Here is a 23,339-nt window from a genome sequence, read left to right on the forward strand (position 1 = left end):
CCCCTCCTGTTGATACGGTTCCTTCAATTACTGGAAGGCTGCAATGAGGTCTCCCTGGAGCCTTCTCTGTCTCTCTCCAATTTACAGGAGGGAGGCAAGGTTCTTTGATATATGTACACCTGGCGTGAGATTAAGAAACAACAGTTCAAATGTTGGTCTGACCAGTTTATTACAAATCTTAATCAGGGAGAAGGGGAAGGGGAGGACAGACAACTTAGGGTGATGGGAAAGGGAAGGTGGGTGATAGAAAAGATAGAAAGAGGCAAGAATTGTGTACAGCAGGGATAGTCACCACCAGGATCCAGTAGTGGTTCTGTTGCGAGATGTTCCAATGGTCCGAGGCAGAAGTGCAGGGGGAGAGAGCAGCAGCAGCATTGCCAGCCTTGGGCAGCAAGCAGGTAGCAGGAAGAAGCTGCAGGGTAAGTCCAGGAGCAGGCAGCAGGATTCAGTTAGCAGGTCCAGGAGAATCCGTCAGCAAGCAGGAGTGAGGAATCTGATGGCAGACACCTTCTTGTTGTTCAGCATGCAGGCATCTTCTTCAGCATGCAGGTGTCAGGTCATGAGGAATCTGATGTCAGAAAACCTTTCTTGTTCACACTGTCAGGAATGTGATGTCAGAAAACCTAACTTAATGGTTGCTGATCCCTCTTTTATTCCTCCTTTCTCCTGCCTACCTATCATTCCTGGGTGCTTGGGTAAGAGCCATGTGCAGCACCCCCTGAGATGGCCATCTTCCTCAAGATTAGCCCACACAAAAGACCACTTCACAGCCATTCATCTGCAGCTTATCTCTCTCTTGTTGCCCCTGGCCTTGTCCATCTGTGTCCCTCAAAGGATTTCTCAACCCTTGACCAGGACTTGCTTAGACTTGTTCATCTGTGTCCTTCAGCAAATTTTGAGTCAATGGTATAGAAGAATAATCTCTTACATTCTCCAAGCTAAAGTGCCTTTAGACAAAATACAATTTAGTGAAGACTATGAGAGGTGGAGAAAAGAAGAGGCTCTATAGTGGTAAAATGCTGAAGAGAAATCAATGACCAACACAAGTTGATAAAATCATTGATAGATAATGTACACAGATGAGGTACACAGAAACAAGGAAATAACAAATGTAGAAGCAATCTGGTAAGCTAACTGACAAAGAACTTAAAAGCAAGAGAAAACAATTCTGAGTGTAAACCATAAAACAGAGAGGAAGATGTTGAGGCCTGGAGGAACTGAGATTTGCAGTGGCTGATGAGCAACAGAAAACATTAATGAGAATTAATGAGAATTTCTACAGTGGCTGAAGTTACAAAAAGCATAGTTGCAGAGCAGCAAAATCTGTTTTTCAAGACAGAAAATGGAGTGTTAAAATGCAACTACTGTGCATGAGGAAGCGGGTACTGCTTTGGAAAGGAAAACAGGCAAAATTCTAAGATTTCCATTTATTCTTAGCTTCTTTTGTCAGAAGTATTTTAGTATAGAACAGTATTATTACTTTACACATACAAACTTGTATGCATGTGGTTTTTCCATCAAACAGAAAAGATTTGCTTGTTTGAAGTTCTAATAACGCCGTATTTTCTTTCAACCAAATGCACTTTTTTCCTCCTCATTTTAAAATGGCTCAGGAAAACCTTGAATTTAATGAAAACGTTATTTTAAATTATAATGAGAAAAAGAATTGCAAACTTTGATTCTCCCTTCCCTGTCAGGTTATTTTTTATCTTACCTTAAATAAGCTTTCTGATGTATTTTATCATTATAAGGTGTATTAAGTGAATGTCTGAATTTTGTCTACCAGCTGTTGCGAAACCAGCGATTTTCAGCTTCCTTCCATCATGCAGTTGAAACAGTTGTCAATATGTTAATGCCTCACATCACTCAGAAGTACAGAGACAATCCGGAGGCTTCAAAAAATGCAAACCATAGCCTTGCTGCCTTCATAAAAGTAAGTACGTGAGTGACTTTGGTTTTCAGTTTACTGTTTCTGTAATACTGTTCCGTCATAGATTTTAAAGAATTTTGAAGTTCAACTTATATAAAACTGAGTGTGCATAATGCTTTTGAAGTTTAATTCCACGGCCAGGTTAAAATGCACTGAGGTATGATTTGTCTTCACTATTGAAACAGCCATCTGCTCAGAAGTTTGATTTTCACGAGTTTGTATTTTATCAAAACTTTCTTTCATGTTGTTTTCCCCATTCGGATATCATCTTGTTACTCTCTAGTCCAACAAAATCTTCATGCAGGGGGTTGTGTTTTATTTACATGTACTTTATAAGGAGAGGCTTATAGTATCTTTCTTTTGTCAACCATTACGAACCAGCAGGGAGAAAAAGGGATGGGAAATAAAATGGTAGATGAAGCTGTGAGTGGCATGTCATCTTTGTTTATGCCAAGATAGATTTCTTATCCTCTAACAGCTCTTCTGTTTTTAGTTTGTTTATGTTCTGAATTTTAAGGAACAATTTAGTATGTGTATGTATGTACTAAGTTTGTTTTGTTTTTTATATCCAAACTGACTGAAATATCAATAGTGTGTTCAGAAAAATAACTAGTACGATACAGAATAAGTGGATACTGAAACAATATTTAATCATTTCTGTCTTGTTTTCTTTCTTTTTTTTTTTTTTCCCCAGAGGTGTTTTACTTTTATGGATAGAGGTTTTGTTTTCAAGCAAATCAATAACTACATCAGCTGCTTTGCACCAGGAGATCCAAAGGTATTCTGTTTTTAAACAAAATTGTTTTAGGAATTGCTCGTTGCATATGGGTAGAGTTTTACACAACAACTTCAGATTTATGTCTAGCTCCATTTAAGCATGTTTCTTAGAAGTCTCTACACTAAATCTATATATATTTTTTTTCATGGAATCACTTTTTCATATCTTGATTCCCAACTCCAGTTTCAACTTGATCACCGTAGAGCACATGTACTACTCTAAAACATAGAATGTATACTGTCAAGTATGAGTTGTTCTGAAAGTACATTTTGATGAGCTACAGAACATTGACAGGTCTCTAATCCCTTGCACTGCAAGATTGCAGGAAATCACTCTCATATGTAAGAAAGCTGATTTTATGATGTTAATCAATTTACTGCATCAGTTGTTTAATTTATACTTTTTTTTTTGCAGACACTTTTTGAATTCAAGTTCGAATTTCTCCGCGTAGTCTGTAATCATGAGCACTACATACCTTTGAATCTACCAATGCCATTTGGAAAAGGCAGAGTTCAGAGATACCAAGGTAAATTCTTTCAGAGATGTTGTGTTTCTTAGGTGTCACTATTTGAAATGGAAGCCTCAAGTTTTAATCTCTTCCTTTAACTGAGAGAATAGTTTGGGTATAATAATCTGTACAAAGTATCTACTTACTAGAAGATATGGTAAAGTGCGTTTTTGAATCTTGTCTCCCTTTCCTGTTCTGATATTAAGTTTTGAGTGTAACTAAACTTTCATCAAGGTGATAGAACAAGATTTGGGAGTACAAGCTAGACAGCAGCATAGAGCTTGTGGTTGTCCTTGGCTTTTACCTTTTATTCCTAAAGGAGCAGCAAATCTAGAGAAAATAGTGGTTCTGATTACACAGTAAAGAATGATTTGAAATCCTGTTCCCCGGTGACCTAGGATTTTAGCCAGAATAAAAGACCTTTATCTGAAATCTTTCTGGCCCTGTTTTGGTATCCCAAACAACAGAACTCTCAGGTGATGTGAATGGTTCCTGTGTGCATTTCAAGAAGGACTGTAGAAAGCCTGTGCTTTCTGATTTCATGGATTCCTGTTTTGGGAGAGTTTCTTTTAAGTTCTGTATTTACTACATAAAAGAGATGGATTATTTTATTACACAAAATACTTCTAAAGTGTGGCAGTTTGACTTTACTCTGTAAGATCTGCTTTGTTGTTTTTTTTGTATGTGCATATGTGTCTATATAATATGGATTTATCTCTGTATGTGACTTAGCATAGATTTATAGTTACTAATGGATACTAAATACTTTGTGATATAAAAATGCAGTGTAATGATTTGAGTTCTTTAATAAAATATTCTTTAATCCCAATTCTGCTGCAATCGACACTAAATATGTAAATATTTCTGGAAAATGTAGTACTTCTGGTTGATCTTGGAAAAACAAATGTCTGCTATATTAATGCACTTCTAATTTACATATTTCTAAGCTGACTTATTTAAGTACATTCATGCTCTCCTACGTAAACTGAGAAGAAATTGCTTCAGTTGAAATGTATGAGGCACGTGTTGTCTCTTACACTTCTGGTATCTACAGCAAATATGGGGGAATATTTTCTTAGAAAATATGAATTAACTAAGATCACAGATGTTAGCAGGATTTGTCATCTATATTCATAACCAATGGTTTTGGAAGATAGACAATGAAGAAGGAACTCAAAACTGCAGTATGGAAATCTAAATCTGCTTAATCCATGTTTGGCTTGCAGCCTTTCAAGCTTATATATTCTTGGGGCTGAACTGCAGAATAAAATATAAATTCTCCTTCTACCCCACAGAGTGATTTCTGAAGTACAGGACATTCATAGCCTTTATGCCCTGTGTGCCGTTTCAGTGCATGAATGTAGATTTAAGTTTAATATGTAGCTATCAGTTGCTGGTCATGGTAAGCTTAGAAGGAAGACTCTTGAATATTGGACAGTATTTTAAGAATATGCAATTTGGATATATATGTATACTCATATGCTTACATTTCTCTATTTACTACTGATTGAATATAACTTGCAATTGTTTAATGCATAGTTATGTCATTAACCGCGTGTGTGTTATGATATAGACAAATGTCTGAACATGAATTTGTCAATAACCTTTGTGTTCGGCCTTAAGTTAATCAATAAATTATTTAAATTATACCATTCCTGACATGGAATTTCTGCTTTATTTTCAGACCTTCAGCTGGATTATTCATTAACGGATGAGTTTTGTAAGAATCACTTCTTAGTGGGGCTGCTTCTAAGGGAGGTGGGAAATGCGCTGCAAGAGTTCAGAGAAGTGCGGCAGATTGCTATTAGTGTGCTCAAGAATTTGATGATAAAGCACTCTTTTGATGATAGATACGCATCCAGGGTAAGTGTATTTCTGTGTCATTAGTATCAGATGATAAATACTGTGTGCACACTTTCAGAGAATTTTTTCTTCTTTCACAAAAGCTATTAATTCGCAGCCATGCTGTTTGAGTTCAGATATCTGTGATGAAAATGAGTGGTGACTGTAGTTAAAACAATTTGTAGGCCCCAATACATTTACTAAAGAGGACCCACAACGCATCTTTTTAGAATAATTACATATATTATATTTTGATAGTCGTTTTTTGGTATATTTTGGTAACCATTTTGTTTAGATATATATAACGACTATTTTTAAAGCTCTTAATTTCATCAAGTGCTAGCTCTTAATATTTGACAACTCTCTGTACATCATCTACTGCTGGTAAACTGAATATAATAAACATGCTGTCGTGAGCTGATCAAGCTGACATAAGATTAGTTTACTTCATTAGTTGTAGCTAAAATTATATTCCTGTAGGTTTTTTTCTGCCTTATATTGAAACAACAAATAAAATGACCAAATTATAGTGAATACAGTGACAACCACTACTTTTTCCACTTGGGAATTTATAAGTGTGAACTCTGGCTTAACAAATATTTATTAAATGTTCTTTTCAAACTCCATTTAGCTCCATCAAGCACGAATAGCCACTATGTACTTGCCACTCTTTGGATTGCTTATAGAAAATGTCCAACGAATCAATGTTAAAGATGTGTCTCCATTTCCTGTTAATCCTTCCAGCAATGTGAGTGACCGTTTCTATTTGATATTCTGATTATTTTTATCATATTTTGTTGGTAGTATGTATATAAAATAATATATACTTTCAGGAAAAAACTCCACAAGTTCCAGAACTCTTGGGAGTTTATTTACTTTATACTAGATTGAAAATTCTAGTTACATTTTATGATTTTGATTGCCCTTTCTCTGATCCAGCTAAGTCATGCCTGACATCATAGTTGGCTACATTCAATAAATGCATCATAACTTGCTCTTCGGTTGAACCTTTGAAGATCTGTGGAGAATGTCAGGCCACAGTCTAACACAGTGTAAATCAAATGTCATTTGATTACAATACTGTGTAGCATCTTGCTATTTCTGTGTCTCTGGTGTAAGCTTCTATCATTCTGTTAACAACTGTAGACCACACAGGACTGGACCTGCTGCATCTTATTGTCTGTGCTAACAAGAGCAGCTAAAGAAGTTGTAGGAATAGTGTTGTTGAAGTGTCAAAAACAAAAAACGTCAACCCCACAAAACCAAACAGGAATATATTGAAATGTTATAGCTGTATACAATTATCAAATCTGAGGTTCCAGAGGACTGGAGGCTAGTGAATGTGAAACCCATCTACAAGAAGGATCAGAAACTACAGGCTTGTCAGCCTGACCTTGGTATCAGGGAAAGTCTTGAGCTGGGTGGAAGTGTTGATCTGAGTTAGGGTAGGAAGGCCCTACAAGCTGGAGCAATGGTCTGAGTCCATTTATATGAGATTCAACTAGACCAAGTGATGGGTCTTCTACTTTAGTCACAGTGAGCCCAGTTAATGCTACAGGATTGGGGTAGAGTGACAGGAAAGATGAGCAGAGGAAAAGGATCTGGAGGGTGCTGTCTGACAGTCAGCTGAATGTGAATCAGCAGTGTTCCCAAGTGGCCAAGAAGGCCAATGTTACCCTGGTTTGTATCAGAAATAGTGCAGTCAGCAGGAGCAAGGAGGTGGTGGTTTCCCTGTACTTGGCACTGGTGAGGCTGCACCTAGAGTATTGTGCTCAGTTTTGAGCTCCTCACTGCAAGAAGGACAATGCAGCACTGGAGTGTGCCCAGAAAAGGGCAGCAAAGCTGGTTGAGGGTCTGGAGCACTAATCTAATGAGGAGCTGCTGAGGGAACTGGGGGTGTTTAGTCTAGACAAGGCTCAGGGGAGACCTTATCACTCTCTGCAATGACCTTAAAGGAGGTTGTGGCAGTGTGGGGATTGACCTCTTCTCCCTTGTAACAGTGAGGTAGTGGCCTGAAGTTGTGCCAGTGGAGGTTCAATTTGAATATTAGGAAGCATTTCTTCTCTGAAAGAGTGGTGAGGCATTGGAACAGGCTGCCCAAGGGAAGTGGTGAAGTCACCATCCCTGGAGGTGTTAATGAAATGTGGAGATGTGGAACTTAGGTACGTGGTTTAGTGGAAATGATGATGATGTGTTGACAGTTGGACTAGATGATCTTAGAGGTCTTTTCCAGCTATAATGATTCTGCTGTTCTATGTAGTAAATTCTGCATTAGAAAATAAAGTATGTATTACTAACTAGACCCATAATGTCAGAAAACAATAATCATATTTTCCTTTTTTTTTTTTTCCCCTAGCAGAGTGCAAAGGATGATGGACTTAATTTGCCGACTGCGAATCAGCTAGTAACACCACAAAAAACAGTAAACACACTGGATAATAACCTCCCTAAAGATCTGTTTGGTGTTATCTCTGGCATTGGTAAGCACTTAATATTAAATCAAAAAAAGGAAGAAGTTGTTACTAGTAGTAAATGTCCTGCTTTTTGAGTATGCACTTGTGTGGAACCCCAATGCAGTCAGTTATTCTGTGTGGTCCAGAATGCAGTCTGCAAATGAGATATATTTGTGTTTTTAATTTAGTTTTGTTTTTTTGATTGAAAGTAAAGCTGGTTTTTGGAAAGAACTGCTTTCTTAAAAAAAATTTCCCCTCATGAAAGTTGGTAGCTCTCTGTAGGCTGCAGAGAAATAAAAGACAAGACTAGCCTTAGTCACTTACAGCAAGAGCGCCATGCCATATGGCTTTGTAAATGACCACCTCTGTGTGGAATGCTCATTGTGCATACTCGTGGCTATCCTCTTTTTTTAACTTGTTTTTCTGTTTGTTGTTATCTGTTATAATTAGTTGCATCAGTTACTAGTCAATTAAAAAATGATGAGGAAAAGAAAGTTTCTGCAGTTGTGTCTTTCATATAAGCGTGTATATATTGGTCTGCTTTTAGATACATCTGTATGTATTTCTACATAGATCTGTAAGCATGTATATATATACATGTACATATCTGCTGAAAATATACCAATTAATCTCCATTAGAAGTATTTAAATGGAATTATTTGTCTTCTTGAGAAATATATACATATATGGGGGGTTAGAAGTCTGACTACAGAGTAACTTTTTACAGTATATGCACTGCTTGAGATTTTTACATTTTCTTTGTTTAGCTTCTCCATACACCACTTCGACTCCAAATATTAACTGTGTGAGGAACGCTGACTCAAGAGGCTCTCTTATAAGTACGGACTCAGGAAACAGTCTTCCTGAAAGGCACAGTGACAAAAGCAATTCCCTTGACAAGGTAAACAAGCAAACAAAAAACCCCTCAGAAAGAACAACAAAGTACTCACTGAAGTGTGCTCCTGAAATTTTAAGCTAACTTTTGTTATCTCCGCTGGGACTGGGCATTCAAGAATAACTTCAGAGCAGAGTTTTCATAAGCTTCTATTTTATCTTTTTTCTTTTGAGAAACACATGTCATGTGAGCTTTTCTAGCAGTGTTTTTATTAAGCTGTTCTGCAAGAAATGCAGTCTGATTTCCAATTTAGAAACATAAGCCAGCACTTGTTTTTTTTCCCTTTAGATAAGGGCATGGGGTTACGAGCATTAAATATTGCCTGTGAGAACTGAACTCTGGTTACGCGAGACTTTGTGGAGGTCATCACTCTGTTGAACACACAATATATGTAATATATGTACATTTTAAATCGATTACTGTGAATACTCTAACTATTCTAAACCATTTCATTTGGAACCTGTTACAAAGTAGGACTTTTGGTTCTGGTAGCTATGAGTTACTCAGTCATGTCTATCTAGAGTTTGCGTTTATGCTGATCACGTTTCATTTTCTTAGATCTTGTTGTGCATGTCACAACATGATAACTTTTTCCCTTGACCCTGACATGCCTTCGTGTGGCAGAGAGAGAAGCTTCTCAGAAGGCACTCTGCTCATGCTATGCGTCCTGATGGAGGAGAAGAAGAAAATTCTCACCCTGCAAAGAAAAACCGTGTTACTATGGATTTTTCGCTTCTGACAGTTCCAGTTTTGCCAGAGAAAATTATGCATGCTGCTTTCTCTCTTCAGTTACAAGAAGTATTTGGTTTTTGTGCTTGGTATAGTTAAGCTTCTGAGTGAACTGTGATCAATAGTTTTGCCACTTCTTTTGCAACAGTTGAATCTCAAGGCAAATACATACAAAGCAACCATGTAAATTACCAGTGAATTCCAAACCTGTAATAGTTCATGTATGTAATTTAGCTAAGTCAGAACTATCCAGTCAGCTTAACTATTAGCAGAATTTGAGTCTTATATTTCTTAATATAAGTATGTCTATATATTAATATAAACATGTCTTTGACAATCTTTGACAGAAATGCCTTGGGCACATGCTGTTGCTAAATGGCAATACCGTTACCTATTACTTAGTTTTTATGCTGTTAATTACTAACATGCAGTGTTTTCATTAAAAGGGTTTTCAAAGGAGTCAAAATCCTTTGAAAATTCTGCTCTGTTCTGCCAGTTTAGGTAATAGAGAGTTCATGTTTTGCATGCTGTTTATATCTTGTGTGAATAATACTGAATTCTGGCTTCTTAGTCATTGCTTTCCAAACTTTCTGTTAGATCAGTTGTTCACTGCATGTATCTTTAAATTTTTGCTCATTGCTTGGTTTTATCCTAGTTTTCAATCAGAATAACCCGTAGAACTAGACTTGTGGAAAAATAATTTTCTAGAAACTATTTCTATTTTAGTATGATCTTTCTTTATGTGCTACTGCGATTATTTTAACCTAAACTTGCAAGTAGCTATAATACTAGTTTTATCTGTGTACACTTTCAACTTTTAGAGAGAGTTCTATTTCTAAATGGTATCAAAATTATAGAAAACTCAAAAATCATTTTCTGTTCTGTTACCCATTAATTGCCTGTTCTGTTTCATTTCGCCTAAAACTGTATAGTAGTACTTCCTTGTTCAATGAAGATACCCCATTTATTTAAAATTAATGGTTTGGGGAACCTTTAGAGTCAGAAGTGATCAGGTTTATGCAGGTGTCTACTTCCTCCAAATTAATTTCTGTCTAGTATTATTATAACATCATGTGGTTTCCATGCATACAATGGCTACTATACGAGAGATTGCATAGATTGCTTTGAGAACATGCATCATCTCAAAGGGCTCGGTAGTCAATTGATGCGTGTGCTGCAAAGTGTAATGGATTAGCAATTCTCTTACTTTCAGTGAGGAGTGTTCCTGGAAGGACTGTTCAGTCCTTGAGATATTGGAACTCAGTTTCAGAAACTAAGTGCTTTTCTCCCTCATGTCTACGTTTTTATTTTCATTTTTGTTTTTGTTTTGTTTTTCTAATGTTGATATGAAGGGTTACTTCCTACGCTTTTATGTGTCCTTAAAAAGTTGATGAGTCCAATGTCAGCAAGCTTCTGTGTAGAAACTGTTGCACACATCAATTATACCAGAACATTAACTTTCCAGAAAACAGTTTAAATGACTGGTTCATCTTCCATTGGGATCTGTAACCTCATATCGGAAGGGAGGAAATAGGCAATGAAAAGGGTAGAATATATCCTTTAAACATTCAGCTTCATACTGAGGATTTTATAAGACTTGACTGTGTAAAAATGATTGCTTTACAAATTGCCAAAGCTCTATTTCTATATTCTCAGTTCTGCTTTTTTTTTCTTTCTGTAGCTCTTTATGTAGTAAATATTTTGCAAGTTGTCATTTATATATATACTTTTTTCTTTATGGACAGATTTTCTGATTTTCTTCAGTACTGAGTATTGTAGATTAGCTTCTCACAAGTGTAGGAACTTCATAAAAGGGAAGAAAGATTTTTGGTTTTTTTTTTAAGGCAAAGGCAGATTATTTATCAGTAGATGGTCTTCCAGCATGCACACTATTCCCATACATGTATGTTTCCCTGGGGATTCTTCATTTTTCAGTAGAACTGTGTGGAGTCAGGTCTGCCTGCAGTTCAGTGTAAGACCCTCAAAAGCAAAGAAGAGCATATGTGTTGCCTAACAGTGTGTATTTTTAAAGTATTTACACTAAGCAGAAAGGGCATGCCTCAGTTTGCAGTCACTTTTAAGGTAACTTCTTACTTACCTTCCCTGGGGGAAAATTTCTGCAAAGAAAGAAATGAAAATAAACAAAAGTAAAGAGGTTTAATTTCTATACTTCATGTGTATAGTGTGTTCTTTAGAGGCCTATCTCTACATTAAACATTTTTGTCTCGATTCTGAGATCCTTTTTCTGTTGCAGGAATTAATAAGGCAATTTTAAAGCATTTTAGTTCGTTGTCAGCTTAGGGATATTTCAGCCAAACTGTTGATTTTCTTTTCAGAACCAACAGAGCAGCACCTTAGGAAGTTCGGTAGTTCGATATGACAAACTTGACCAAGCAGAGATCAAGAGTCTGCTCATGTGTTTCCTTCATATCTTGAGAAGTATGTCAGAAGGTAGGTATATTTCAAAATTATGTAACTGTGCGCTGGATTAATGCACGTGAGTTCATACCTTTTGTAACCTCACAAGCCATCTTTAGAGTATCGAGATCCTAATTATCTGAAAACCAAGAACAGCTTTCTAACTCTTTTTTGTGCTTACTGCCTTTGTCTTGTTTTTCATATTTTTCATTTTCCTAGATGCATTGTTTACTTATTGGAACAAGGCTACGAAATCTGAGCTCATGGACTTCTTCACAATTACAGAGTAAGATTTTTTTCAGTTTATCATAAAATCATACATTTCGCTATGCTGATAAAATCGTGAGTATGGACATAAATGTTACTCTTCATTGTTTGAAAAGCAATACCAGAGTAAGTCTTTATTAGAAATCCTTAGCTTGATGTGCACTATTGCATGTCTGTGCAACTCCATAATAGTTTCTGGAATTAGGCTATGCAGAAATGACCTCAAAAGGTTCCATACCACAGTAAGTGGCAGTCAGAATTTCATTGCTTGTGCAAGAGGAATGGACTGTCTTGTTGACTTGCCATCACTCAAATGCATCTCGTAATGCAAACTTGTGCAATGGCTGCATATGAAAATTATTTGAATCAAATAACTTTGGAAACAAACGGATATGAATTGTCTTCCTAGCTTTCCTCTTGCATCTTGGAAATGAAATATATGATGAAACCATTATTTCTTATTAGCTGCTACATTTCAGCCTATCCACATCTAGTATTATTTATTAATGAAAACTGATTGATAGATAGAAAATAAGGAAGGTGCTATTGACTGGAAGTGGTGCAACACAGAAGCCTTTCTGTATGTCTTGTTTCACTGATCTGTTTTTCTTCACTTCAGTTGTTACAGGCACGGTCACTGTAATATCAGTAATTAATTGTTATGTAATGTGATACTCAAAGTTCATTTTAGAAATGTGTTACAAATAGTGTTTTAATTCAAACACTGAGTACAGCTGGCATTATATTGATTGTACCGGAAACAGAACTGAGCAGGTAAATGAACACAGGTGGTAGACTGTAGCATGAGGTATAAACTATGAAATCAGTGAACATTGTTTTTCCCTTAATGACTTCTTGTTTAAGGGCTAGATAGAATTAGTTTTTTTATCTAGTCGGTAATCTCAGATTACCATCACAATATCAGTTTGAGGAATACAAAACAAAATTCCCATCTTAGAATCATAGAATTTCGGTTAGAAAAGATCCTTAAGATCAGATGATGCATAGAATGGCCCCAAGTGCCACATCTGCACAGACATTAGACCAGATGGCCTCCAAACGTCCCTTCCAATCTCAATAATTCTGTCATGTTGTGCCATAACATTTGAACTTTGTGTTAATAATTCTCTAATGTACTCTGTTTTTTCATTATTTGACTCTTCTAGCTTGTCATTGCTAGACTCGTACGAGCCATTTTGATGCAGAAAAGTTGAGATTGTTGTGCTCTTTTTATACCAAGCCAAATTTAATGAAAACATCAACCATTCATGATTGATTTCAGAGGACCCGTGTCCAGTTATACTTGGCTGGGGACTGGAAACTAATTTTAAGGGTTAGAGAGATGAAGTTTCATGGCATAAGAGTTTAAAGTTAACCAAGAAAAAAAAAGAAGTTGAGTAATTCCAATGAACATAAACTTATAAAGGATTTTTTGTTATTTTTCTGACCTTTTATGTGTTCTCTGTAGAGTGTGCTTACATCAGTTCCAGTACATGGGAAAACGATACATAGCCAGGTACTGTGTGGAATTTAAATGTTACTGTCTTGTCCACTATGAATAATAGCCTGTACGGTACTGTATCCTCTAAAAGTCAAAATGGGTGCAAAACTCTGCTATGAATAAATCATTATGGGAGTAGAGATGTTATTGTAAAATTATACATAACAGTTTGAAGTAAATGGTTACTGTATTGACAATTCTGAAGCAGATGCCAGACTTCTAGGTAGGATACAGAATGGTGTGTGCCGTGTTTATTATAAATTACTTTGCAATTCACCCACCCCTCCTACTATCTTTTCACTGAAGACTTTTTTCCTTGAAGTAATGTTTTATCATTTTAGTATTTCATTTTCACTTGGCCATGAAACCATGTTAATTGAAATGTTATAGAAATTTAATAAAATGTCTCCAACGAAATGTGAGTAGTAGACATTTCTACTCTGCTGGTTCTCAGTTCAAAGTCCCAGGTACTTCTAGGTACCTGTATGGTTCCCATTGGCTGCTGTTTAAGAGAATATCTCAGAAATACACATATAGTATGTATTTCTTTCAAAGTAATGCTTCCTATTTATTTCACAGAAACAACAATAGATACAAAAAGCACAAAAGCACTGTCTGATGGAGCAGATTCTCAGCTCCAAAACACTATTGTTCAACATAGTCAGCACTGTTAGCTGTACGTTTTCATCAGCAATGAACAAGAGCCTGCATGCTGTGCTCATAAAAATCTGCACCAGTGGAAGTGACCCACTGTCCCCACTGCTGAACCTCATCACCACTGCCTCAGTGTACTCACATTTGCCATTTGGTCTCCAGAAATGTTCAACAAGCATCAATGAATGTCAGTGGGTGCCGTGTTTTCTGCATGGAGGAATTCAGTGACAGCCCTTTGCTTCATACACACTTCCATGCCAGATGTCATTCTGTCAGACTGCCCCTCTGCTGCCATCTGTCGCACAGTCACAATGTGTAATGGAACATTGCTGGGAAGGTTCAGCCTCTGCTGCCTTGTAACCACAGTGTGTCTCTAATGGTGTGGCTTAACATCATAAAATGGGAGGCATTACTTTTGGAGCAGCCCTTGTACTCAAGTATTTGAATACATTTGCATTTGTGTGTTCTTTCATGCAAAGTACTTTTGTAATAGAGTACAATGTAGCAATCTGTTTAGGCTTCACACTGTGATATACACTGTGGCCCTGTTATAACTAAATTTGTTCAAATGCTGGTCCTCTTGAGCTTGGTGGGAGAGTAATTGCAGACCTTGGATGGGAAGGTATTCTAAGATGTTTAGCTCCTTCGTTTAAGTTCAGTGGTGTGTGGATGTGTTTCTACAAACAACAAACATGACTACCTTCAGGAGAAGACCTCCTCCATGTTTACACAACTTAGAAAAGATAAATGATAATCAGCAAGCAAGACAAATCTGTCTTTCCTAAGGCTTCGATTTTAACCATTGTGCTCTAATATACAGAATATTTACAGAAGTCTGTAATTTTTAGGCTTTTTGTAAAAATAAATAAATAAATAAATTGATAAAAATATTTAAAAACATATGAAAAAAATGAACACCAAAACCAGCCAACCCTCCCCCCCAAAAAATAAATAGTTTAATTCCTTTGACTAGTTTTTAGAAAAGAACTGCCCTCCTTCCTTTTGTTTACTGATCTCTTAGTTTGTGTAGTGCATGTCATGTTAAACAAAGACTTAAGCTGTAGATATCATTTGTGTTCTGCAGAAGTACCGAATTTCCCCAGTTAATGTAGCTTTCTCATCTTTCACGTTGTGACACTGAAGCATATGACAGTCAATGCACATACCTTTAAAATACACGAATGACAGAGAGCGAAAAGGAACAGGGAAAATATTCAGGCACTGGTTTTCATTTTCCATTAGCTCTGGTGGTGGTACACAGTAGGAATTTAGCCTGTACTGATTGCTAACACAGATCACCTTTCTGTTCTCTTCACTTGATTGCTGCAACTTTAACAAAGTGTATGGCTCTTCTCCCTTCCTGCTTGGGTAAGACATCCACAATAATCCCTCGGTTAATTCCTCCTCCCTGTTGCATGTACGCTTTCTCATTTTACCATTATGTGTCATTTTCTAGCTTTTCTTCCTAAAATTTTTACATAAGGTTTTGGGTTCCGAATATCTTCGGAATCATTGTATTCTCAAATATTTATGTGCGCAAGAGCTCTGAAGTCAGTCTAGCATTTTCAGAGCAGCTACTCGTGTGCTTTTGCTGTTGTGCTTTGAGGTTTTTAGGAAAGCATTTGCTGTGATGCTTCTTCTTTTTTTTTTTTTAAGCTGCCTATTTTTGTTTTGTAAGTAAAACATGAAATAGGTTGCATTATGGCACTTTCTGTGAAACTTCTTGTGCTGTAGCTGCTTAACTAACACTTCCCTATCTTGCTGCTGATTGACATGTCTAACTTTTGCTTCTATCCCATTTCACCCATCTTGCAGGAACCAGGAGGGGTTGGGATCCATAGTTCATGATCGAAAATCTCAGACATTGCCTGTTTCCCGTAACAGAACAGGAATGATGCATGCCAGATTACAGCAGCTGAGCAGCCTGGATAACTCTCTCACTTTTAACCACAGTAAGTCTCATGACATGGTAACATTCATCATCTTCAACCAGTACCACAACACCAGACAGGTCCCAGAGCCACACCAGTGCATTTCAATTTCAATTTTGTTATTCTAGGTCAAAGGAATAACTGGAAAAAGTCGATGGTCTGTTCCCTGCTTTGTGATAAAACAACAGATACAGGCTGATGCCATAACATGGAGCATGGTTAACGACACTATTTTTTAAAGAACCATTGTTTTTTCCTTTACAATTAAATGCATTTCTACTCTGTTGGACACATTGTTACAGAGTTCTGTTGTTTTCTATTTGTTTCATAAAGCTTCATTTTTTTCCCCCAACTCGGTCATACAATTAATCTGAAAATAAAACTTACCGCTTTGACCATATCTCCATGTTTTGACATCTCCTAAGGAGAAATAAGCTTCTTAGAATTTCTACAGAGAATGTGAAGCCCGTGATTTAGTTTGTCTGGAAGTAAAAAAGCGTCCAATAATGAAGTGATTTTTCTGTTTTCAGTGTGAGAAAGATATCAAGTATTCTTGGAATTTCTGTAGACAATGGTAAGATTTAATCAGGTTGAAGTCAGCTTCTATAAGACTGCTGTATTGAAAACTAAATCTGCTTACGTCCTATCTTTTTAAATATGCTGCTCTTAAATTGCAAGTTATGCTTTATGTGAAGAATTCTGAAGCACCGTTTTGCAATCTTCAGCTTCAAAAGCAGTTAAACCGTTTGACTAATACAGTAAGATGAACACTAGGTCTGAAAAGGATGGTGTGCAGTAAAGCGGTTATTTGACTTTCACTATACTCATTTCTTGATTTCCCAAAGCATATCTAACTGTCACCTACAGATTATTAAAACCTTTTAGCTCATTATTTGTAACATAAAGCTACGGTTTAACGTAATTACACAAGACTTACCTCGCAGTTCAGTGGAAAACTAACAAAACAAAACAAAAAAACAACCCTGTTAGTAAACGCACTTTCGTATCATTTTAAATATAAAGCGTACAAATCTTTGAATTAAATACTTCATAAAACGATATAGTTGTGGAAGATATTTTTTCACATAAGCGGTCTACTGCTGCTGTATCAATGCTGTATCAGTTCTGCTTCTAGAAATTTTTATGTGTTTTTTGATACACACAAGAGCCATCAAACTGTATGACTACGTATTCTATATGGTAAAGAATTCTGTAGAGGAATATTCATTTTTAAAAAGTCCTAAAAATAAATCATCTGGCTCCTTCTGGACTTTATGGGCAAAACTCAACAAAGTTGACTAATTTTAAGGACAGTGAGCTGAAAGATTTTAATGGATGCATGCTTATGTAAAAATAAACTTTCTGTTCTTTTCCAACTAGTTTGAAGGAATTATCAAAGACAGTGTCTCATTCACTTAGTTTTGAGTTAAGTGACAGCAGTGCTTTTAGTGCTGTACATTTAATAAATATAAGGATGCTAGACTTCATATTATGATTTTGTAAGGAAAAAACGTGTTGCTCTGTCAAATGTTGAATTGATTTTTGGTTTTTTTCTGCCTTGTTTTCTGACTTTTGTGTTGTTGTCGCTCCATCTGCGTTATTTATATAGAATAGAATAGAATCATGGAGTCATTACAATTGGAAAAGACCTCTAAGATCATCCAGTCCAACTTCCACCTACCACCAATATTTCCCACTAAACCACGTCCCAAAAATACTACCTCTACTCTTTCCTTAAACATGTACAGGGACAGTTCCCTGGGCAGCCTGTTCCAATGCCTGACCACTCTTACAGAGAAGAAATGCTTCCTAATTTCCAAAATGAACCTCCCCTGGTGCAACTTGAGGCCATTACCTCACTGCCTATCACTGTTGCTTGGGAGAAGAGGCCAACACCCACCTCGCCACCACCTCCTTTCAGGTCATTGTAGGTTTCCACTGAGCCTTCCTCTTCTCCAGATTAAACAATCTCAATTCTCTCAGCAGCTTCTCATAAGACTTGTGCTCCAAACCCTTACCAGCTTTGCTGCCCTTCTCTGCATATGCTCCAGTGCTGCAGTGTCTTGTAGCAAGGGGCCCAATACTGAGCACAGTTCTCAAGGTGCAGCCTCACCATAGCTGGCTCATCTCCTTCATCCTGTTAGCTACACTATTTCTGATACAAGCCAGGTTGCCGTTGGCCTTCTTGGCTGCCTGGGTACACGGCTAGCTGTTAAGAGCTTTAATAAATCTTTTGGATAACATGTGTGCTAATACAGTTAGGATGGAAATCATTGCTCTCATGCCAAAAGATAATGATTTAAGAAACAACATTGTCTGTAAGTGTAATTTATAAACTTAATTTCTCCCTTTTTAATTATTAATCTAAGAAAAAGAGCTGATATCATGGTAAAGGTGATGTTTCAGATCTCTGAGGAATTTCGGTATAATTTTGTGACTAAATGTGAAAGAAATTAAGACTTTAATTGAAATTTTTGAAGCCTCAGAAGAAACAGCAAGCAGTTGGATCTATATGTGTATTGTATGTATTGGAGGAGAGGAGGAAGCTCAGTATAATACAGTGACATACAAATGTACATAAGAAGAAGAGATATGCTTTCATCTCTAGTAGCAGCTTACAGTTATTGTCAAGCTCAGTCATTAAAGATTGTTCTATTTTCAGAGTTTTTAGATAGTTTTAAATGCATGTTCATATGCCATGTCCAGGTAGATCTCCATATCATATGTGGTAAATCAGTCTTCTAATGAAGCCCATCTGAGATTTACTTTCTTTGCATCCTGCCCAAAACTTCTGCAACAATGCAGCGTAATCAAAGGCTAGTTTATTGTAAATTACTTACGGAAAGAAAAAAATTGAACTGTTTGGAATTTTGTGGACTGGCTACAGCTTCTGGTCAGAAGAGCAGAATATCATGAGTTGGAAGGCACCAACAAGACTCATCGAGCCCAACTCCTGGCTTCTCACAGCACCACCCAAAATCCAAACACTGTCTGATAGTGTTGTCCAGGCACTCCTTGATCTCCAGCAACTTGGGGTTGTGACAACTGCGTGGGGCACCTGTTTCACGCCTGACCACCCTCTGGTGCAGAACCTTTTCCTAACACCGAACCTGACTCTCTCCTGACGCAGCTCTGTGCCATTCCCTCTGGTCTTGTCACGAGAGATCAGCATCTTCCCCTCTGGACCCCTTGTGGGGAAGCTGTAGGTCTCCATTAGGCCTCTTCTTAGTCTTCTTTTTCCTGAGCTGAACAAACCAAGAGACCTCAACTGCTCCTTCTGCATCTTGCTGTCTAGAACCTTTGTCGTATTCACAGCTCTTTCTTGGATGATCTCTACAAGTTGCATGTCCATCTTATGTGCCCCAGAGTGCACGCAGCGCACTGTGGTGAAGCCACACCAGCACACAGCAGAACAGGACAATCCAACAATCCCTTCTCTCATCTGGCTGGCAGTGCTGTGTCTGATGCACCCCAGGATGCGGTTGGCCCTCCTGGCTGCCAGAGCACAACGTGTAATCAATGTGTATTCACTTTGCAATTGATCTGAATCCTCAGGTCCTGTTCTGTGGAGCTGATCTCCAGCTTCTCATCTCCTGTTCTGTACATGTATCCAGGATTGCCCTGTCTGAGATGGAGAATCTGTCACTTGCTCTTGTTGAAGTTCATACAGTTGGTGATTATCCAGCCTACTGTTTCATCTAGATCTCTCTGCAAGGCTTTTCTGCCCTTGAGGGAGTCAACAGTTCCATAAAATATAGTATTGTTTGCAAGCTTTCTTGCAAAAACAACAACAACAAAAAAGAACATTTGGTTCTTGCATTGAGCTCACTCACAAAAGCATTAATGAGAACTGCCCCTAAAATGGAGCAGTGTTGAATCCTCACTTGTGGATGACTGCCAGCCTGATGTAACCCCACTTATTACTGCAGTTTGAGTCCAACCTGTCAACCAGTTGTTCTCCCATCCAACTGTGTACTTGTCTAGGTGTATGCTGGACATTTTGTCCAGAAGGATACTGTGAGAGCATTGAAAACTTTTGTAAAATAATAAAAAAAAAATCACATCAGCTGGCTTCTCTTGGTCAACTAGATGGGTGATTTTGTCTTAAAGGGGTAGGTAGTTAATCAGGATTTTCCCCTTATAAACCCTTTTTTGGCCTAGTCCAATGGCTGCATTATCTTTCAAGTGTGTTTCAGTGGCTTCCAGGATAATTTTCTCTGATTTTAGCAGGCACTGGAGTAAGACAGATGGCTTGTAATTACCAGCATTATCTTTTTTACTCTTCCTGAAAACCGGAACAACTCTGGAACGTGGGATTTATAATAACCTTTCTTTCTATCTAGAAGAGCAAACAAATTATTTCTTTAAACAGTATTTTTCCTGTCCTCAGTGGCGTTCTCAAAATACTCATCGTCTCTTGATATCTTCCGTGGTACCAAAGCTGTAGGACTACTGGTCACCTAAAGGTGACTGCCATGAAAAAGGATTTTTCTTGAATTTATTTAAGGAAAAGAATACTTTTACAAAAATGAAAATATTGGCAAGTGGCTGTTACCTTAAAACTTGCTTCCAAATATTGGTTGTTCCTTTCTGTCATTAGAGAGGTGAAGGAGGTAATGGAACTGAAATTATAGAGAAAATACATGAGAAAAGGATGAAGTAGAGGCAGGGAGAATATCACATTATATATATGTATGCATATATATGTGTATATATATGCATATATATAGAAGGAGATGTATGCTTCCTAACAGAAAACGCTAGTGCAGGTTGTACCAATCTTTTTTCCTACACTTCGTAGCTTTTTTTATTTGCTTGTTTCAAGTTCGTTTTTCATAGTTTTGTTCTTAAAAACAAACACCATGACTTTTCTTTTTAAGCTACACTTAATGGTAGGTCTACTTAGTCTGGATAACGAGAGAGGAAACTAGAGTTGCCTAGTTCAGCTAGAGTAACAAAGGGTGCAGAAAGAAATGGCTGGGTGACAGCCTAAAAGAACCTCTTCTTGCATTAGACTCGATGAATTCAAGCTATACTTCTCATTGATTTGGTGATGCTAAGTTCACTAAGTTGATCTAACATTTTAACACAATCCACACCAAATCTGTGTGAAGCAGCCAGAACGCATCTGTCAATCCACTTTTGAAAGATCAGTGCTAGAAAACATAAACAACATATTTTAACCATTGCTGAAGCATGCTATGTTTTTTAAATTATTTGGCTACATTATAGAATAAAAGGCAATAAAATATTTTGGTTAAATATAGTTATTGCATGCTATTCCTACAGCGCATAATTACTTCCTTGGGTCTTCAACTGTGTTTAAGCGCATGTATTCCTTTGGTGTTTTGCATTTTTGTAACAATTGAATTCAATATCATTATAACAGCACTAAATCGCCATGTTTTCAGCTGTAACTCCATGCTACCGAGGCATTTATTTGATGAATATATGCATGTATGCATACATACATATGTATAAGTATATATTTTTATATGTACATTTGTGCATATACATACATACATATGAAGCATGAAAAATCTTAATGTTTTCATTGCTATGTGTTGTTTTTGTTGTTGACATTTGAACTTTATTCTATAATCTTGTGCAGATTATGCTAAAATAATTATTTGCACATATTTGACAAATATTTGAATTTGGATATTAGTTATTTTTCTGTATTGAATATTAACTCCTGTCAGGCTTCACATGTTAACCTTTTCATAGTTCAGCAAGCCTTTTGGAAATGAAATGCATTTAAATTTGTGCACTAAGCACTTACACTTAATTTTTGTAGGCTATGGCCATTCAGATGCAGATGTTCTTCACCAGTCTTTATTGGAAGCAAATACTGCCACAGAAGTTTGCCTTACAATTCTGGATACTCTATCATTATTCACAATGGCTTTTAAGGTTTGTCCTTGAATTTATGTTAACATCTCCTATAGTTGTACTAAAAAAAATTGTTTGCAAAGCTGTTCTTAAAATTTGACATTAAATTGCGTAGCGTACACTGTAGTACTATCAATCACTTGGCACTTTTTAGCATTCCTAATATTTCTTTGTTGCGACATTTAGCAGCTCACAACCTGTTGCGTCAAAATGCTTTGGTTACCCGTTGTACTCCTTATTGATCATCTGTTGGAAAAGCTCCTCCCTCATCCTAACTTTCTAAAAGTATTTCTCGAATCTGTGTCTATTTAATATGAGTGGTAAAACCAATTCTGTCCCAGTACCATAATTAATATTTGGACATGCTCTTGCTTAGGTTTGTATATTAAATATGATCTCTTCCTATATGAAATCATTCATCAGTTAACAGCGCTTTCTTTATAATCAAGATCAATGAAATGGTAGAAATATCTCATTAAACCTCAGTTATGTTTATATTATTAAATGTCTCAATAATACTATGCAGATTTTTTTATTACTGTTCTGAAATATGTGTGTTTTTAGAATGGTACAAATGCATTGCAGTGCAAAATTCCTAAATTCTCATTTTTAATTTAAAGAATCAGCTACTGACAGATCTTGGACATAACCCGCTAATGAAAAAAGTATTTGATGTGTACCTCTGCTTCCTTCAAAAGAATCAGTCTGAAACAGCACTGAAAAACGTTTTCATTGCTTTAAGGGCACTTATATTCAAGGTAAGGAGTTTTAAAATAATTTATCTCCAAGCACATATCCATGTTTATAACTAGAAATACACAATCTAGGAGTTTGAGAACTAAAGATTCCAAATTAAAATTCATAAAGAGCCTGGAACAATTATCCTTCGAATTGCTATAAAAATTATTTTGTTTTGTAAACTACTATAACTGTTTTTTCCAATTGTTTGGAGCTATTAATATACTCGTATTTTTCTGAACACATTTATTTTGTTGAGAATGGGGTGTTCATGAATACCTTCTTTCTGTTCTGCTTTTTTCCTCAGTTTCCTTCTACGTTTTATGAGGGCAGAGCTGATATGTGTTCTGCCCTGTGCTATGAGATTCTGAAGTACTGTAATTCCAAACTGAGTTCAATTCGGACGGAAGCTTCGCAGTTACTGTACTTCTTAATGAGAAATAATTTTGATTACACAGGAAAGAAATCTTTTGTTCGAACACATCTGCAAGTTAGTATGCTTTCTTTTTGTTTTTTTCATGTTTTAAAGCATTGTGTGGGTGGGCAGCTGCATGCTAGAGTGCAAAGTCCTGTTGGATAAAGACAGAAATATATTTTTTTATTTGAGCAAGCCTAGTACTGTCCTAAGAAGAGTATATCTGGTACAAGGGAACGATTTGAAGCCATACAGTGACCCAGTGTGATGTAGGAAATTATCATTCATGAATAGGAAACATGTTATTTATTTTGATTAAGTAGCATACGGCATTGTGTCTGAAGGAGCAAGAAATGAAGCAGCAAGCACCTTGAAGTCTGAAATAAAA

The 23,339-nt window shown here is 36.8% G+C and overlaps 1 protein-coding gene across 15 annotated transcripts in view; it reads left to right on the forward strand.

The window, feature by feature from the left end:
• DOCK9 (dedicator of cytokinesis 9) overlaps nucleotides 1-23,339 on the forward strand; it is a 111,861-nt gene that overhangs the window by 72,094 nt on the left and 16,428 nt on the right. For 6 of the 15 annotated variants that reach the window (XM_072348008.1, XM_072348025.1, XM_072347981.1 and 3 more), the window contains exons 28-41: nucleotides 1,787-1,933; nucleotides 2,625-2,708; nucleotides 3,123-3,234; nucleotides 4,901-5,079; nucleotides 5,690-5,806; nucleotides 7,415-7,538; nucleotides 8,279-8,412; nucleotides 11,472-11,586; nucleotides 11,773-11,839; nucleotides 13,289-13,336; nucleotides 15,791-15,927; nucleotides 21,704-21,819; nucleotides 22,419-22,556; nucleotides 22,844-23,026. In XM_072348008.1, the coding sequence (XP_072204109.1) occupies nucleotides 1,787-1,933; nucleotides 2,625-2,708; nucleotides 3,123-3,234; nucleotides 4,901-5,079; nucleotides 5,690-5,806; nucleotides 7,415-7,538; nucleotides 8,279-8,412; nucleotides 11,472-11,586; nucleotides 11,773-11,839; nucleotides 13,289-13,336; nucleotides 15,791-15,927; nucleotides 21,704-21,819; nucleotides 22,419-22,556; nucleotides 22,844-23,026 (1,701 nt within the window). Of the gene's footprint in view, nucleotides 1-1,786; nucleotides 1,934-2,624; nucleotides 2,709-3,122; nucleotides 3,235-4,900; nucleotides 5,080-5,689; nucleotides 5,807-7,414; nucleotides 7,539-8,278; nucleotides 8,413-11,471; nucleotides 11,587-11,772; nucleotides 11,840-13,288; nucleotides 13,337-15,790; nucleotides 15,928-16,436; nucleotides 16,481-21,703; nucleotides 21,820-22,418; nucleotides 22,557-22,843; nucleotides 23,027-23,339 lie in introns of all 15 variants that reach the window. The other 9 variants (XM_072348044.1, XM_072348054.1, XM_072348065.1 and 6 more) reach the window with 3 other exon arrangements.

Source organism: Excalfactoria chinensis, chromosome 1 (genome assembly GCF_039878825.1).
Source record: "Excalfactoria chinensis isolate bCotChi1 chromosome 1, bCotChi1.hap2, whole genome shotgun sequence".
Taxonomy (NCBI): Eukaryota; Metazoa; Chordata; class Aves; order Galliformes; family Phasianidae; genus Excalfactoria; species Excalfactoria chinensis.